Source organism: Thermochaetoides thermophila (genome assembly GCF_000221225.1).
Source record: "Thermochaetoides thermophila DSM 1495 unplaced genomic scaffold scf7180000011820, whole genome shotgun sequence".
NCBI classification, from domain to species: Eukaryota; Fungi; Ascomycota; class Sordariomycetes; order Sordariales; family Chaetomiaceae; genus Thermochaetoides; species Thermochaetoides thermophila.
The window spans coordinates 237,504-254,120 of NW_006383036.1; the positions used below are offsets into that span (position 1 = coordinate 237,504).

At 53.7% G+C, this 16,617-nt stretch overlaps 3 protein-coding genes across 3 annotated transcripts; 2 read left to right on the forward strand and 1 right to left on the reverse strand.

Annotated features, from left to right (window-relative positions):
* Positions 1–254: 254 nt before the first annotated feature.
* CTHT_0050920 (histidine kinase-like protein) lies at positions 255–4,914 on the forward strand (the record flags this gene model as incomplete). Its single annotated transcript, XM_006695372.1, has 3 exons — positions 255–404; positions 972–4,033; positions 4,095–4,914. The coding sequence occupies 3 exons, from the start codon at positions 255–257 to the stop codon at positions 4,912–4,914; spliced, it is 4,032 nt and encodes a 1,343-aa protein (XP_006695435.1).
* A 1,064-nt stretch (positions 4,915–5,978) lies between these two features.
* On the forward strand, positions 5,979–6,686 carry CTHT_0050930 (uncharacterized protein; the record flags this gene model as incomplete). The annotated part of the gene is made up of 3 exons (XM_006695373.1): positions 5,979–6,470; positions 6,550–6,595; positions 6,646–6,686. 3 exons carry the CDS (start codon positions 5,979–5,981, stop codon positions 6,684–6,686), a joined length of 579 nt encoding a protein of 192 aa, XP_006695436.1.
* Positions 6,687–9,506: 2,820 nt separating this feature from the next.
* Positions 9,507–11,683, reverse strand: CTHT_0050940 (uncharacterized protein; the record flags this gene model as incomplete). The annotated part of the gene is made up of 8 exons (XM_006695374.1): positions 9,507–9,562; positions 9,613–9,897; positions 9,953–10,213; positions 10,262–10,468; positions 10,525–10,609; positions 10,698–10,771; positions 10,948–11,257; positions 11,648–11,683. The coding sequence occupies 8 exons, from the start codon at positions 11,681–11,683 to the stop codon at positions 9,507–9,509; spliced, it is 1,314 nt and encodes a 437-aa protein (XP_006695437.1).
* Positions 11,684–16,617: the final 4,934 nt, after the last annotated feature.

Here is a 16,617-nt window from a genome sequence, read left to right on the forward strand (position 1 = left end):
TTTTTTTTTTTTTTCCATTTTGGATTGAACTCTTATTTTTGAAGCTGCTGACGTGTTAAGGAGGCACTTGAGGGTCCTGGAATGAGTCGATGGTGGCGGTGTTGACAGACAGCATTCCATTGGTACTCTAAGATCTAACAAAAAAAAAAAAAAAAAAAAAGAACAGCACAAGTTGGGCTCACAGATGTTCCTTGCAGAGCAGAACAGCTTGATTTGGTATTGCTCAATTTTGGGCCATTTTGTTCGCAATCACCATGGTTGATGCAAAGGATCATGGTTGTCAGGACCCCAGGTCACTCGAGCGCAGGGATCACCTGGCTCAACGCTTCCTTGTGCAGGGATTGGTGGATCCAAAGCTGGAACTCCGTGGGGTCCCAGTGGGTCAGCTTGGATTGGAGACAATGGTACTTGGCTGCTTCGGGCTGCCGCACCCACTCACGCGGGCTTGGCCCCTGGCCCCAAACGCAAGAAGGGGAAAACGGGCGAGGAGCCCTTTTGGCGCCTTTTCATCTCATCATTCAACCCTGATTCCTCGGAGCGAACCGAGCCTTGACCTCAGCTCGACTCGCCCAGAACTCCATTCCTTTTTTCTGCTCTTGTCCTGTCTTGCGTTGCTGCCTTGTGATCCGATCGATCAATCGACGAAATTGACGACTGCATGCTGAAGAGATCGACAAAACACGCAAAGCACGCGGCTAACGGATTTTCGACGGAATTGAGCATCTTTAACTTTCAGAGGCAGAGCAGCACAAACGGCGCACATCACCCGCCAACAGGCTCCGTCAGCGAAGGACAGAGTGCCTGCAGAGCCTGCAGAGGGCCTCGGTGCCGTCTGATTTCGCCCAGGCACAAACACCGTCCGCCTGGCGTTAACTCTGCATCAGACGGCTCGCGAGATACGGCCATCACCGGCAACGAGACGAGACGAGCAAGAAAAGTCTTTGCCAGACCCGACGGTAGCCCAACGATAGCATTCCGCCAATTCACGGGTCACTGCCCTGCCAGATAGCGACCGCCGCATCGATAGCCAACAGCCAGCTCGGGCGCCCGACCAACCTCCCGATTCCACACTCAAAGTCATTCATGCTCCCAATCCCACACTCCGCCCGCCCAACCTGGAGCTCCTAGGCTTCCGTAGACGCGCGGGCGGCGGCGAGAAGGACGCAGCCTTAGCCGGACTGCCAAAGCCCTGCGCAAAGGAACATGCGTCCGATGCGTCCGGCAGCAGCGGCAGTAGCCCTTCGTTTACGACCTCCTCCGAGACCCTCTCCGTCAGCCCCGATCACCCCAGGAGCCGGTTGAAGATGCGCGTCGCCATCCGCGAGCAGCTGGCCGCCCTGGTCATATTCTCCGTGCTGGTCGCCCTGGCCATCGTTGCGATTCCGACATGGATCTCCGTCAACAACTTTGTCATTGGCGTGCGCTCCGACGGCCTCGCCCTGACCGCGTCGCTTAAGGCTGCCCGCATCTCGAGCGAGATCGAGCTGATCCAGACTGCCTGCCAGACCATCTCGACCCGCGTGCAGCTGCAGAATGCCCTGTTCGAGTTCTACAGCAGGAATTACCACAACATTACCGACAAGGATGACCCCTTCCAGTATGCTCGCGACGACCTGGTAACCGCCTTGGGCCGCACCGGCTTCTCGAGCCTGCTCCAGGCTCGTCTGTACTCGCGCAACACTACTGGCCCATCTACCGGCTTGTTGAACGTTACGGGCATCGGAGCTACCGACGGCGGTCGCATACTCCTCCCCTACAAGGCTCCCGACGGCTCGGATGTCTATCTCGGCGACGAGCCCTGGGGCTATCCGCCGCAGCTGTATCCCAACGTCACCTACCGCGATTTGGACCGCCCAAGCGCCTACTTCAACAATACTTCCGCCTTCTCCGCCGAGGTATTCCCCGGCGTGTCGCTCGGCAACGGCAGCAGCTACAATGGTGTCTTGCTCGGGCCCCTGGTCGTCAACTCGTCCTTTGCCCTGATCTCTATCACCACCCCTGTTCGTTACACCGGCAACGGCTTCATCCTGGGTTACATGACCCTTGTGGCCATGGCCAAGACTCTGGTTGACGTCCAGACTTCCCGCGAGGGTTTGGGTCGGACTGGCGCTGTCCTGTTTGTTGGCTCTACGAATGTCTGGAACCACTTCAACGACTCGGTGGCCGCCAGCAATGCCACCTGGACCCCTCCTGAGGAGGAGTTTGAGCGTCAAAAAGTTCACTTTTTGCTGCCTCCTCCCGACATACCAGGAGAGTCAAGTCGACACGAGCATCGGCGATTCTCATCTGGCCGATACGACCAGCCATTTGAGATACGACAGTTTCCCATCGTACGAAACGTATTGGGCCGACAGAACGACGAGCCGAACAATGCAACGAGCATCTTATCGAGTACTAATGAACAGGGGCGCACAGTAGCCGTCGGCGCCGCCCGACCACAGACCTCTCTAGTCTCATGGGCCGTGGTCGTTGAGCAAGACGAGAGCGAAGCGTTTGAGCCGATGCGAAAGCTACGGACCATCCTCCTGGGTTGTGTCTTTGGGACCCTCGGTCTGGTGCTCCTGATCACTTTTCCGATCGCCCACTGGAGCGTCAAGCCCATCACCCGGCTCAAGATGGCCACGGAAAACTCCATCGCCCCTCCTGGCTACGAGCAGGACGACAATGAGTCATGGTGCGACATCGAGAACCGTCATAGCAATGGCGGCTGCACGACTTCAGGCAAGTCCGAGAAGAGACCGTGCCCGATCGAGCGGCTGCGAAGGAAGCTGCGCCATCGCCGCAAAACCAAGCTGCGGCAGGATATGGCGGCTATCGAGTCGAAACGCCGCGCTTTCAAGATTCCTGCCCGCGTCGAGGTCGGCAAGCACCTGGTAACGGATGAGTTGACTGAGTTGACCCAGACCTTCAACGCGATGACCGATGAGCTGCTCAAGCAGTACACCTTGCTCGACGAGAAAGTCGCCGAGCGCACTAGGGAGCTTGAGATCAGCAAGAAGGCGGCTGAAGCGGCCAACGAGAGCAAGACTCTTTTCGTGGCCAACATCTCGCATGAGCTCAAGACGCCGCTCAATGGCATCATGGGCATGTGCGCCTACTGTCTAGCGGAGAACGACATCGGCAAGATCAAGAAGGCCCTCAACACCATCCAGCAGTCGGGCGAGCTGCTGCTGCACCTTCTCGAGGACCTGCTCAGCTTCTCCAAGAACCAGATCGGTCAGCAAATTGCCCTGGAAGAGACTGCCTTCCGTCTGAACGATCTGCGCCAGACGATCTTGGGCACCTTCCGGCAGCAGGTCAAGGACAAGAAGGTCAACTTCAGCGTCACCTTCGTCGGTATCGAGGGCGCCGACGCGGGAGAGGCCATCGGCGGCAAGAAGCTGCCTGCCCTGGCCCCTGGCGGCATTGGTCGCCTCAAGGACATGACCGTCTGGGGCGACCAGCACCGCATCATGCAGGTCATCATGAACCTGGTCAGCAACAGCCTCAAGTTCACGCCGCCCGGCGGCCAGGTCAGCGTGAGGATACGCTGCTTAGGCGAGGCAGAGCAGGGCAGTGATGACAGCCGCGCGTCGTCCTTCTCACGGTCAGGGTCCGGCCGCGGCGGACGAACCCGTCATCGCATGGGCTCGACGAGTGTCGGTTCAGGTAGCGCGCCGCCGCTGAGTGTGGTGCCGACCCCTCCAAGCGGCGGCACTGCGCTGGCGATTAACCCGCTGGAGCCGAAGACACAGCACGTTTCTGTGCGCGAGCGGTCGCCGACACCGCCGCCGCCGAATGCGAAGACGTATCTGTTCGAGTTTGAAGTCGAGGATACCGGGCCGGGTATTCCCGAGTCGATGCATGAGAAGATTTTCGAGCCGTTTGTGCAGGGCGAGCTCGGCCTAAATAAGAAGTATGGTGGTACTGGCTTGGGCTTAAGTATTTGCTCGCAGTTGGCCACGCTTATGGGTGGCCATATCACGCTGCGGAGTCAACTGGGTGTTGGGACGACGTTTACGATGCAAATTCCGCTGAAATACGTCAAGGATCGGTAGGTTTCTTGCTATCTCCATCATACATGACTTCTGTCTAACGCTGAAAAGCAACCCCAGCAGCACATCCAGCAGCCTCAAGTCGCGGCCGGGAAGCATCGGCTCGGTCGACGCCATCACCAACGGCCCGCCGTCGAAGCGCAACTCGGCTGAGATGCAATCTCCCCCTAGTCTCGACCAGTCCTCTTCACGACTAAACAGCCTCACCCAAGCACTCTCCAATTGCCCCAAGCGCATGAGCAGCACAACAAGTAGCAGCAGCACCCTCAGCAAAGAAGAACAACAAATGGCAGCCCTCACCCAGGCCCTCACCATCAAACCGTCCGAGAAGGGGGGGAAGCTCCGCGTGCTTGTCGCCGATGACAACACTGTCAACATCGAGGTCGTCTCGCGCCTGCTCAAGCTCGAGTCCATCTACGACGTAACCATCGCCAAAGATGGGCAAGAAGCCTACGAGCTCGTGAAGAATGCCATGGAAACTGGCGAGCGATTCGACGTCATCTTTATGGATATCCAGATGCCCAACCTGGACGGGTTACAATCGACTCGGTTGATCCGCGCCTTGGGTTACAACGCGCCGATCGTCGCGCTGACGGCCTTCTCGGAGGAAAGCAATGTAAAGGAGTGTATGGAGAGCGGCATGAATGAGTTTTTGAGTAAGCCGATCAGAAGGCCGGCGCTCAAGCAGGTGTTAGCGAAGTTCTCCACGATATTGGAGGAGCCCGGAGAGAATGGCAGTGTGCATGTGCAGTCACCTAACGGGGGCACGCCAGCACGGACCCCTGAGGGGGAGAGGGGAAATCCAATGGAGAAGGGGGCGAGTACCGTGAATGGGAATGGATCTCCGTCTGATGGAAACTCAAACTCAACGTCAAGTTGAAAGTTTAAGGATTTTTGAAGGCTGTTCTTTCTAAGTGTGTTTATATTTGGGGTTTCCTTGGGGTTTATTTCGGGCATTTTACGTTACGGATACACCTTTTCTCGCCTGCATTTTATTTTATTTTTATTTTTCTGTGAGGTTTGTTTGGAACACATACAACACAGCAAGCAAGCAAGCAAGCAAGCAAGCAAGCAAGCAAGCAAGCAAGCAAGCAAGCAAGCGGCGATTCTCTCCATTACTTTTGAAGCATGGCGTAGGGAGGGTTTCTAAGGGTTTCATATACAGAGAGATTACAGAGGCTTGTCACTAAAGGATGAGCAGCGAAGGAAGAGAAAAAACTGAAGCACAAATGGATGGGGAAAAATACTGGGCTGGGTTTCTTCTCGGGTTATATTTTTTTTTTTTTTACAGGCACAAACAACTACTCCGTGCTCGTGGCGGTTTTATAATTGAGATTCAACTAAGGCAGAGCAGCAAATAATGCGATTTAAGCTCGCCTTAGCGAGTTTGTTTGTAACATATTCACCTTGAGCTTCTTGATGCTGTGGTTCAGTGCGAAGTATTGCAAGACCCATCACCCTACCCTGAATGGACCCGCTCGGAATCTTGATATCCCGAGTTCGGCAGCCGGACCCTCAACAGCCGAAGGCAGGTCCCGGACGCCCCGCATCCGTGTTGCAACAATCGCTTGTCCCGTGCTGTCCCGCGCTGTTGGGTCATCAGCCCCGGTAGAGGGGAAGGAGGAGGTGTGGGGGTGGGAGTGATGTCAGAGACGTACCGGGCTTGGAATGGGAGAGGGATTTGAAGTTTCCTATCTTCAATTTCTCGTTCTCCCTTTCTAAATTTTTCAGCTTTACGTGCTCTGGCTCGTCGTTGGTCAATCAATGCTTGGATTGTCTCGGCTTCGCCCCCTGGTAACAAGCTCTTCTCGATCTTCAACCTCACTTTTGAGACTCGGACTCAGTAAGTACCTTCGTGTCCTCTCACACAAACCCCCCCCCTTCTTTTTTTTTTTTTGTTTTTTAAGCTAATACACACACGAAGTAGCCCAACAAATCCGCAAAATGCGCCTTCCCTACGTCCCCAATCCGCCTCCCACAGCCAACGAAGACGAAGCCGCCATCGTCGCCCGCATCCAAGCCCGCCGGCACCCCCGCCCCTTACAACCCCTCGACCTAACCCTCCTCCATGCACCACCCGTCGCAGACGGCTGGAACTCCTTCCTCGGCGCCATCCGCACCAAAACTACCCTCCCAGATGACCTGAGAGAATTGGCGATCTCGAGAGTGGCGGTTTGCAATAGTGCTTGGTACGAATGGCATCACCATGCGCCGCTGGCGGTTAAGGCAGGTGTGTCGGAGGCTGGGATGGCGGTTGTCAAAAGGGAGGGGGCGTTGAAAGTAGAGGAGGGCGTGCCTGAGGGGTTGAATGAGAAACAGTGGGTTGTGGTTTGTTATACGGATGAGATGACGAGAAATGTGAAGGTTAGGGAGGAGATGTTTGAGCGGGTGAGGGGGTTGTTTGGGGAGAGGGAGGTTGTTGAGTTGACGGCTACGGTGAGTTCTTTTGGTCTTTGAAAAGAGAAGGGGGGGGGTTGTTGTGAGTCAGGAGGCTGACGAAGAGGTAACTACCTAGATTGCGTGCTATAACTGCGTGAGCAGGTTCTTGGTTGCGTTGGATGGTAAGTCTTCTCATGTCCTTAGTATGACAATGTTAATCTAACGGTATCAGTTGGTGAACGAAACAACACTGGGCCAGATGATACCCACTGAGAGCTTGTCTGCGATTCAACAGTCCTTCAGCCTATTTTATGTCACAAGGGTGATTAAACCAAGCTGACGTCGTACTGGTCTCCACTTCCCTAAGGATCAGTGCCTTTACCACAACAGTTGATCACAAGTATAGAAGACAAGAAATGTAATTGACTACAAGACTAGTCCTTTCATACGAAAAAAAAAAAAGTCAGTTACAGTGTACTCTAAGCTACTAAGCATCACGGTGTATATGCTTCTTCAACCACAGGTTCTACTCGCTCGAGATTGCCCTCCGATGAAACTCTTCTGGGAGGGCCTTGGGGAGAGGAAGTGGGGGGGGCTTATATTAGGTCACTTGCACATACATCAGACACATCCAAGTCCACACTAGCTGGAAGAACGTCACTGGTAGATAGCAATTTTTGTCGGTGTTCTAAATCCTTTGCGCAAGTTGTAACTTGGAGCCCATTGCTAACCAGTCCTTCGCATAGAAGATAACAATCCTAGGTGCCATTAGCTCCTGGAGACACCAGCCATGGGTAGACCAACGTGCCTCCTCGAAGCCGATCAACTTTTGATCGTGACCAGATCCCTCTAGTCTTCATATATTTTAAATAAGCATATCACATTACAGAATCGGGGTTCCAGGCATACATAGAGTTGATTGCTTCTGAAAGCTCGGCTCTGGATGTTTTGTCAATGTGAAAGAATGGCGCATGGTGGGGGCTGGCCGGTGAACTCCTTTAGCTGAAGTGTCTCCTGTGTGTATCAGGCGCATGATGCTAATGCCGAAGCTATGAACGTGTTATTTCTATTCATCTGGGAACAAGAGGGATCAAACAGATGACGGCTGATGATGATATTGGGGAAGAATATGAGTTTGTGAAGGAACTATTGGTTGAGGTAAAGAGCACAGCAGGACCTTGCAGATCGAAGTTTGGGAAAGACACCCAGAGGCATCATGCAAGGATGTGATACATGTAACGATACAAGATATTCCGGGGTTTGTTTTGGTAGCTCCTTGACAAATATGTTTACCCAAGATGACCAAAAACGCCACAACACCTCAACAAGGGGCTAACACACCTCCCGGCACCCCGGTACTCCAAGTCTGGTACTGTATGCTGCTGTGGCTGTGCATTTAAATTTAAACCAACTAAATTCATGAATCCCAGATTAGCAAATAGACGTTAGGTTACTCCAAGCCTGCCAGCTCTGTAGGCTCCTAAGCGTTGTGTTTGGAAATGGTTGCGGAGGAACGGAGTTTACTGGGTACGTTCGGTAGCTCCGTAAACCTTCCTCCTTTTTTACATGGTAAACTCTCCGTCCCTCGTCATTTTGTGAGCAAAGTTTCTTAACGTATCTATTTCGGCTTGCTACAAGGCTGCTCTCCAGAATAGCTACTCCCAAGTGTCAATCAGCCCTGGCGAGCATGAACATGAGATGGAATATCCCAATGATTCTAATTCACGTGCAGTTACGAGTCAGACTGAACTTCTTATCTTACAATACTGGCTGATAGTTTCAAGGAAACAACCACTGCAACATACTGCCATAAGTTGAGATAGATATGTCCCAATCCATCCACTGTTAAGGTATCTAAAACACAAACACTCGATGAGTGTAGTTGAACGATGAGTAAGCAAAGAAATACTGGGATGATCCACAGGCATTCATAGCCCATCATGAAAGTCTCTGATGATAAAGAGCAGATTACTCAGAAGATACACTCTCTCACCATAGGTTCCTACCTTGTTGAAGGTAGAGAGTCATAAAAATCTGCTTACGTTTTGAATATTTAAACTCTGTTGGCAAAAGAAAAAACACCTTTGACATGCATAAGTAGCTCCTCGAAGCTCCATGCTGACGCCGCAGTTAGTAGAAGACGCAGACGCAGGTCACGCCGGCAGCCATTGAGTCTTCATTCCCCAGTTGGTCGGGAGTCCAAGAAACGTGTTTTAAGTGCAGCAGCAGTACTGCTTAGTCCCTCACCATTTAAGATAGGACTCTGGCAGAGCACCCTAGATGTTGTTACAAAAAAAAAAAGAAAAAAGAACCTTCTCCCACATCTAAAGATTGATATGGTATGATATGGTATGGTATAAGAACGTCCTTTGCGACGACAGCAAACAGCGACAAGAGAGCCTCGAGAATGGAGGAATAACCCTGGTACTTAACAAACAGAAAACACCAATAAAAACAGTAAAACCTCCCTCCAGAGAGGAAAACCTACTACTGATGTCCTCCTGGCGGATAGGAGGGGACGAGAAGGGCCCTGCCTATCTCTCTGCTCTGGCCCAGCTCGAATGAAAGTCAAGCCAAGCATCAAGATGGAACAATCCCCTTCTCCCATCCCCCCTCCCCTCCAACCCAGCCAAACTCGAACCCAACCCTAACCCCACCTACCCATGCGAAGCCGGTCATGGTATCTTCATGCCATGTTCTCACACATCGCGCTAAAAAGAAGTGCGAATCCATTCCCATTCAGAGCTGTGAGTGCCATGCCATGCCATGCTTATCCATCCACCAATTCGTCCTTCATACCATCCATAGACCATTCATCCATTCGGCCATCGATCCAGCCACCAGCCCAGCACAGTAGTGAAGTTGCATCCAGTCACGTCGCATGCAAGCCCCCACCACCAAACCAACCGCCCTGCCACCAGCCAACCAAGCGGAAAGCACATCCACCATCGTTACGTTGCGTTACATGACGTTACGTGACGAGAGAGGTAAAGAAGACGTTGACCACGTTTGACGTTGAAGAAGGAAAAAGGACGAAGATAGAACAAACCCACGAACATACACACGCAACAAATAGCAGACCGATTAAAACAATTAAGCCTGCTTCTGCTGGGTCTGCTCCTCAGCCTTCTTATCGCAGCTTCCGCTCTCTGACGTAGCCGGTGCGGATGCTGATGCCGCTATCTCCGTTTTTTTTCACCCCCCTTTGTCTCCTCCTTCTTGTCCTCTTCGGTGGTCGATGAGGTCGCGGCGATGGTCGTAGTACTGCTAGATCTCGACACCTGGCTGGCGAGGTCTTTGTCCTCCTCAGCGTTGTCGAACATCTCTGTGTCGTCAGAATCGGTCAGCACCTCGGTGCCGTCGCCGAGGAAGATGATGCGGCCGCGGTAGCCGGCAAGACCAAAGGCCTTACTCTGCTTGTTGTCATTGTAATCGTTGTCGCTGTCGTCAAAGTTGTGGTGGACGCCAGGACCACGGAACTCGGCTGCAAGAGTTAGTTCGGGACACGTTTTGCAAGGAAAACATGGACTGGAACCTACCATACTCAGGAGGAGCACACGGACCATCGCCGTTGGCGACTCGTCTGGCAATCTCGTCGTACCACTCTTCCTTAGTCCGGCCGCGCAAGAAGCCAACGATGATCATGGTCATGTTATCGCAGCCGACACCGCCAGTCTCCGAGTTGGAGGCTAGGCAGTTGTCCATCAGGTTCTCGCAAATCTTGTCGAGCTCCTGTCTGGCAGCGATACCGCGCCTGACAAATTCAATCACGGCCTGCGAGGACTGGCAGTCCCAGATACCTTACCAGACGTCAGTTGTTGACTTCCAAGGGGGAGGGTGAGTCATACCGTCGCAAGCGATGACGAGGAATTCATCGTCGTCAGAGAGATCATGGACCACAACATCAGGATAGGCAGTTACAATTTGCTGCTCCGGCGCAAGGTCGGCGCTCTTCTTGAACTCAAAGTCGCCAATGGCCCGTGATAGAGCCAGGTTGCCGTTGACGCGGCCAAAATCGACGAAGCCACCGGCAGCAGTAATACGCGCCTTCTCGCCTATTTTTCTTGTCAGCGAAACAAAACGAGGTGTGCCCGAGACAAAGTCTGCGCACCTTCATTCTGCGGCTTGTGGTCAAACGACAGCGGTTTCGCTCGGCCCTTGACGCCCAGCACGCTTCTCGAGTCGCCAGCATTGGCCTGGGTTTATGTCAGTTTGAGTCCCAAAAGCCCAAAAAGCAGGACGCCCAAAAAGCATTCAGGCGAAGGGGTGCGAAGAGAAACCAACAATGTAGATCTTGTCATCGGTAATCAGGCCGACGCAGGCAGTGCAGCCGGAAACTTCCTCTTCATACTTGGGGTCTGTGTGGAAAGGATCCAAATCAGCGGGCTTCGATCGTTGGGTGAATGGGGCAGGGCAAGCGGGCAGGCATCAGGGCATCGGCGATTGCGCAGCGTGGCAGGGCGGGGCTGTTGCCGCCGGCCTCATACACACACAAACCCAAAACTCCCTGGGCGTGATGATGGCTGAAACATACCATTCAGGATGGCCCTATCTGTCGCCAGGAAACCGTCCTTGAGCGCCTGTTCATAGTTGCCAGCCTTGAAAGACTCTTGTTTTGCAACGATACGGTAGATGTTCTCGCCAGCATATAAGGCGACTTTATCGCCGCCATGGCCGTCAAAGACGCCAAAGAAGGAAATCTTGGAGGGGTGCTGGGCGGCCTGTTTCGGATCGTCCTTGAGCAGGTCGAGCACGGCGGTATGGGCATCTTCCATGCTTATGCGCCAGCCCTGCATGGCCGACAGGCCATAGAGCAGCCGCTCATCGCCGCCATGTTCTGAGTTCTAGAGCGTCAGGCGTTGCGTCAGTCAGCTGTCTCTGCGAGTGGGATGGGTCATGGGGAGGGCAAGGGGGCAAGGGAAGAGATAGGAGCCAGCATAGTCGCGCAAAAAGCAGCAGCACCAAACATGGGCCCATTATGAATGCCAAAGCAATGACATGCAATTAGTAGCAGTAGTAACAAATGCGGCTCTGCGGGTAAAGGTCGCCACGGGAGAAATTGTCAGAGAGGGCAGACAGAGTGAGGGGCCCAACTCGGAGCACCCGATCGCGTGGGCAGTACCACCACCAGCACCAGTGGCCCAGGAAACCCAAGCATGCTGCGCGTGTGTAGATATGTGTGTGTATTGTGTGCATGCAACACGAAAATAAAAGAATCCTCAGTGAACACGCACCTTCTCGACAACGGGCTCAGAGAGTGTCTGGCCCATGGTGATGTGATGTCGAAGCGCAAATCGGCAGCAACGCGGCTACCAGTTGGTGGGGATGGAGGGGTGATTTTTTGTCTGGGGGGAATTGGGCGATCGGGGCGAGCCACCAGTGCCAATACCAGCAACAGCAGCAAGGCAGGGCTGGTCGGTCTTGGTTCAGAGACGGGGAGCTGGGAACTATGAGGGAGGGCGCAACAGAGCAGTGGGTAGGCGGCGGGCAGGCGGGATTGCTAGCAGTCGATCTGTCCAGGTAAGTAGGTATTTGTCTGACCAGTCTGTCGCGGTTTGTGATCAGTCGACGGATCTAGGTCGAGGCTGTGAACCTGTGAACCTGGGAAGCGAAAATCGAAAATCGAATTTTTTCTGCCAGGTGCTGGGTGCGGGCGCGGCCGTGCTTCCGTGCTGCGCTTCCGATGACGTTGAAAAGCGCGAGGGTTGGGTTTGGCGGGCGTGACTGTGGTAGGATCTGGATCGGGAGGGACCCAAGGGAAGGGGGGGGACTGCGGAGTGGGAAAAATCAACGTCCTGCCTGGAGCTGGAAAATCTCGAAACAGCGAAACAGGGCCGATCAGGGTGCTGGTGCTGGACTGCCCACCTCAGTGCTTGCTGGCGAGTGGTGGCTCTGAGAAGTGGACTGTGAACTGCGGGTTGTGGCCCCGCCAAATCCGGCCTGGAGACTTGTGACTTAAGCGCGTCCGGGGTTGCCTGGCCTCGACGTGCCTCTGTCTGCCTGGCAGGTTTCCAGCTTGAAATCTGAATGCTTTGTTTTTTGTTTTTTTCTGCCTTAGGTTGCGTGGGCTTCCACAATCTTCAAAGCTCAGGCACACTGTGAAATAACAACCTCAGGCACTCAACAAATATGGGTTCTGTGTCGCTCAGTTCGCCCAGTGCCTTTTGCGCTGCACACAAAATTGCTGGTGCAAGACGCGAAGCGGGGTTCGCGCGGCAGCGGCCCCAGGGCCAGCGTCCAGGTGTCCAGGTTGGGATTGGGAGATGTTGGCTGCAGAGAACCCTTTTTGGCTGTGGCTACCTGACACCTAACACTCTTGTTCTCTGTTCTTGTGATGGCTTAAGATGCAAGAGCAACGTGCTGGGCACACTCTCTTTGTTTCTTCTATGGCTGCTACGGATCTTTCAGGAAATTGACAAGACCAGGGGAAATCGTATGGTGTTGGTGCCACTGCTGTTGGCGCTAATGGTCTTGTGGTCTATGGCCTATGGCCGCAGCAAAACTGCAGTGCAATGCGCGCAGGCTGCGATGCGATGGCAGGGCGCCGTGCTTGCAAAAAGAGAACGGTGATTGGAGTTGGAGTTGTGGAGGGGGGACTTGGACAGAAAGCAATCAGGGAGTGGATCTGCTGATGGAGACCATATGGGAACCTGGAGAGGCATGGCGATAAGGCAGTGTTGAAGGTTGGGTCAAGGGTGAAGCTGTATCAACCACAGATCACCTATGTCCCTATGCTGCCGTTCTGTTTTTTTTTCTTTTTTCTCTAAGCTCTTATTTTTCTAAAAAGTTTGCGAGATCTGCCTCAGCTTAAGAGCTTCCGTCAGATTTGCCCTATACTTTTGCACGAGCTCTGCTGCCCATGGTCATCTATCAACAAGCAGTCACGCGAGGGGCAGCTGAGCTGGCCCGTGCTCCTCCCTGTTTCGGTGCACACAGTGTACATCATGGAAGGGCAGCTGGTTACTTCGCGACTTACAGCAGAAACAATAACAAAAGAGGTACCTTAGCAGTGTGCATACCTTAAGCACTGTGTTCCAGCCGGATTCAGCTTGATGCGGGGGAGCAAGGCGCCGGGCCAGGCACACAGCTGCATCGTGACATGCAACCAACCCTCATTCTCCGTCCCTCACTAACCATACCTTTGTACTTCACCTGCAGAGCCTTCCGGATCTCTTCCGCGTGGCACGCTATCCTCAGGAACAGCCAAGTCAGCACCAACTGAAACTGCTTCAAACTGTGTGATCTGCATCAGATAGGGCACGGATTACCTATTTGCTGCTACCACTCCCACTATCATCCTTATCAACCATCTTGTGTTAGCATAGCCGTATATAAAAGACCGCAAAGTCCGACCGATTTCCCTATGTCCCTTCCGATAGTATCGAAACCCCCTTCGACCGGCTCGGCTTCCCCAACACCGTCTCCATCGACCTGGTACTGCTGCTGTTGCCAACAGGGAACTGGGGGATTGAGCTCCATGGGCTCCCCGCCTTCGGCCTCGTCAAATTCCCCCCCCCCCACACCCCCTCTGCCCCACATTACCGGCAACGTCACCGACGCCGACCGTCCCCCTAGCATCGGCAACTCTTGGATGACGACCCAGTTTTGCTGACACTGGGAGAGAGACAACGAACGGTTGGTGCTGATGCCAATGCCACTGTCAGTGGCAGCAGCATGTTGAAGCGCACTCTCCAGACTCTCTACTGTCTCGTCAACCCACCTTCCCGTCGGCATCCACATCGGTATAGTCGAACATGACGATCTCCTTGACCACACATCTGCTCAAGCCAGTCGTTTCTTTTCGAGGGACAAAGTCCAAGCTCAGTCTCGATCTGACACTTATGAATTCATACCCTCCCTCAGGGCCCGGCACGTGGCTAGACACGCTTCGTCTTGTTGACGCCAGCTTTGGCTTTTCCGGAAGATACCTCATGCTGCCCCCTCCTTATCCATTGCTGACTGTCGGAGGACGCGGCACCCCAGCGCGATCCGGCATCCGGAGCGGGACGCCCCGGTCGGGAGGGAGAGCCAGCGATGAGCGATAGGGTGGCGACGCTTGTGAGTCAAGCTTGGCGTCAGCAGCGGGGTCGCGGTTTAGCTCCAATGCTTTGGGCTGGGTCTGTGACAAGCGGGCAAGCTCACAGACGAAGTTAGATATGGTTGTTGAGGCTGTGACAACTGACATGCGACGACTGTGTCTTCTACTCGGGGTAGTAAGGAGGCTGCAAAGGTGGCGACGCAGGCGGAGAAGTAGACGTGTTAGTCCTCCAGTTCCTCCTGAAGAGGTTAGTCGGAGCTTGGAAGGTTGTAGTCGTCCCAAGGAGAAATCTAGCTTGGGTGGTGTGAGAGGGAATGGCCAGGGAACTTGCGCATCACTAACTCTGCCGAATCAGGGGTATCAAGGGACATATCACAATCTCCTTCTCTCAAAGGTGAGTTTCGTTGCGGGTCGACGGTTCCATAGGTTGTAACTGTAGCCTTGCCTTTCCGTTGCGGCCGTGATGGTGTCGTGGTCTCCGTAGCCGTCGGAGTAGCTGTGCCTGCCTCAGTGTAGTCTGAGCCTTCTGATGTCAGCACCCGGGGAATGGTAACCTCCAGCTTGTCGCGGAAGAGCCCCCATAAGGATCTCTTGGTTTGCTGCCCTGATGCCTGTGTAGTAGTGTTGTTGGAAGACTTCTCTCGAGCTGGAGGTTGGACATTATGTGCTGGTTGAGGGCCCTGTTATTCCCCGTGGATGCTCGTCTCCATGATACACGTCAAAGAAGGGCACGGTTTGCCACGTGTACCACCTGGTCTGGAGGAAGCAAGAATCTCTGGGGTTCGCAGGGTGCTTTGTCAGTTGAACCTTGGGACGCAGTTCTGTTGCGACTGCTGTTGCTGCGTAAGAGCCCAGTCGCAGTGGTAGTCATGTTGTTATCGGCATTGTTTGTCTTTAGCTCTCCTGCTGCTATCCAGGCTCCAGTCATGGAACGCTTAACCATGCCCCCTTCGTCATACAACCACTTTCTCCATGTCGTTGCTCTTAGTATCGAAGATATCGTCCGCAGAGAAGCTCTTTCCGGACCTCCTGCTCAGGTCAGGCAGGGCGGAATGAAGCGATAATCTCTTTGCCGATGCAGCCACAGTCCCCCTTTTTTCGTCATTTCAAAGAGCACTTGTCAGGTAGTCGCCAGTGAACCGGGCAACGGGCCGGAGATGTCACGTCGCCGGCGAGCTGTTGAGTGACGCCGACGGCGATGGAGGTACCATGCTAGGAAGACAGGACGCTTAACAAAAGGAGAAGAAGGACGAGGAGACCTGGCAGGAGAGGTTTGACTCTCTTTCGCCGAGGGAAAGGCTCTGGGCTTGTGTTGGAGTCTGAACCAGGTAAGTTGTCCTTGGAAGCGAGGTGTTTGATGGTGCTGCTCAGTGGGAGAATTATCTCCGTGTCTGAATTTCTCTCCCTGATTCCCACGACAACCTCAACAGTGTCTTCCTCTAGGCCGACAGGAAGTTGTCCAGAAAGCGTGAAACTCCTTCATCGTACCTCAGACAATCCCATCCCACCTCTGTCCTTACTTCAACAAGCGGTTCTCTGGATCAGCAAGACCCCAAACCAAGGTCGAACTTTTCCCCTGGAACGACTGTCAGAGGCAGGAGACCCCGAATTGAAGAAGCTGCTTGCGCGGAACTAATCTCCTTCGACTTTAATAGAGACAGTCAACCGAAACCTGTACTTCTGTGGCAGCGATTAGGTAAGAGCATCCGACGGCAGGGTCTTCCCTCCAAATGTTATTTTTTTTTTTTTACATTAAAGGACATCCGTACCGAAACAGGTTACCCGCTGACCATGGTAGCATAACAATAAACGCGTACGTTCTTGGGGATGGGAGAAGGTATGCTGCTCGGAGGCAAAAACAACAGGGCGTGTCGAGGGAAGAAAGGACGGACCTTGGTGCGGAGCAAGTCCCGAAATTTGGGAGCTGCTTTGCAAGGTGTATCTTGACGCGAGAATTCTCGCTTCTGGTTATAACGAGCGTTTCAGGGAGTGTCGTCCAACCCTCAGTATCAGTAGCCTTGAGTTCTAGTGGCACGCCTGTCACCCGACCAGGACTGGCGTTACTTTCCTTTGGGGTGCCATACAACTGTCTCGAAGAGCTGTCGATGGAGAGCAATTTGGGCGCTTTGGCAAGAGAGCATGTGATCGGCGAAGAGGAAGTGAGCG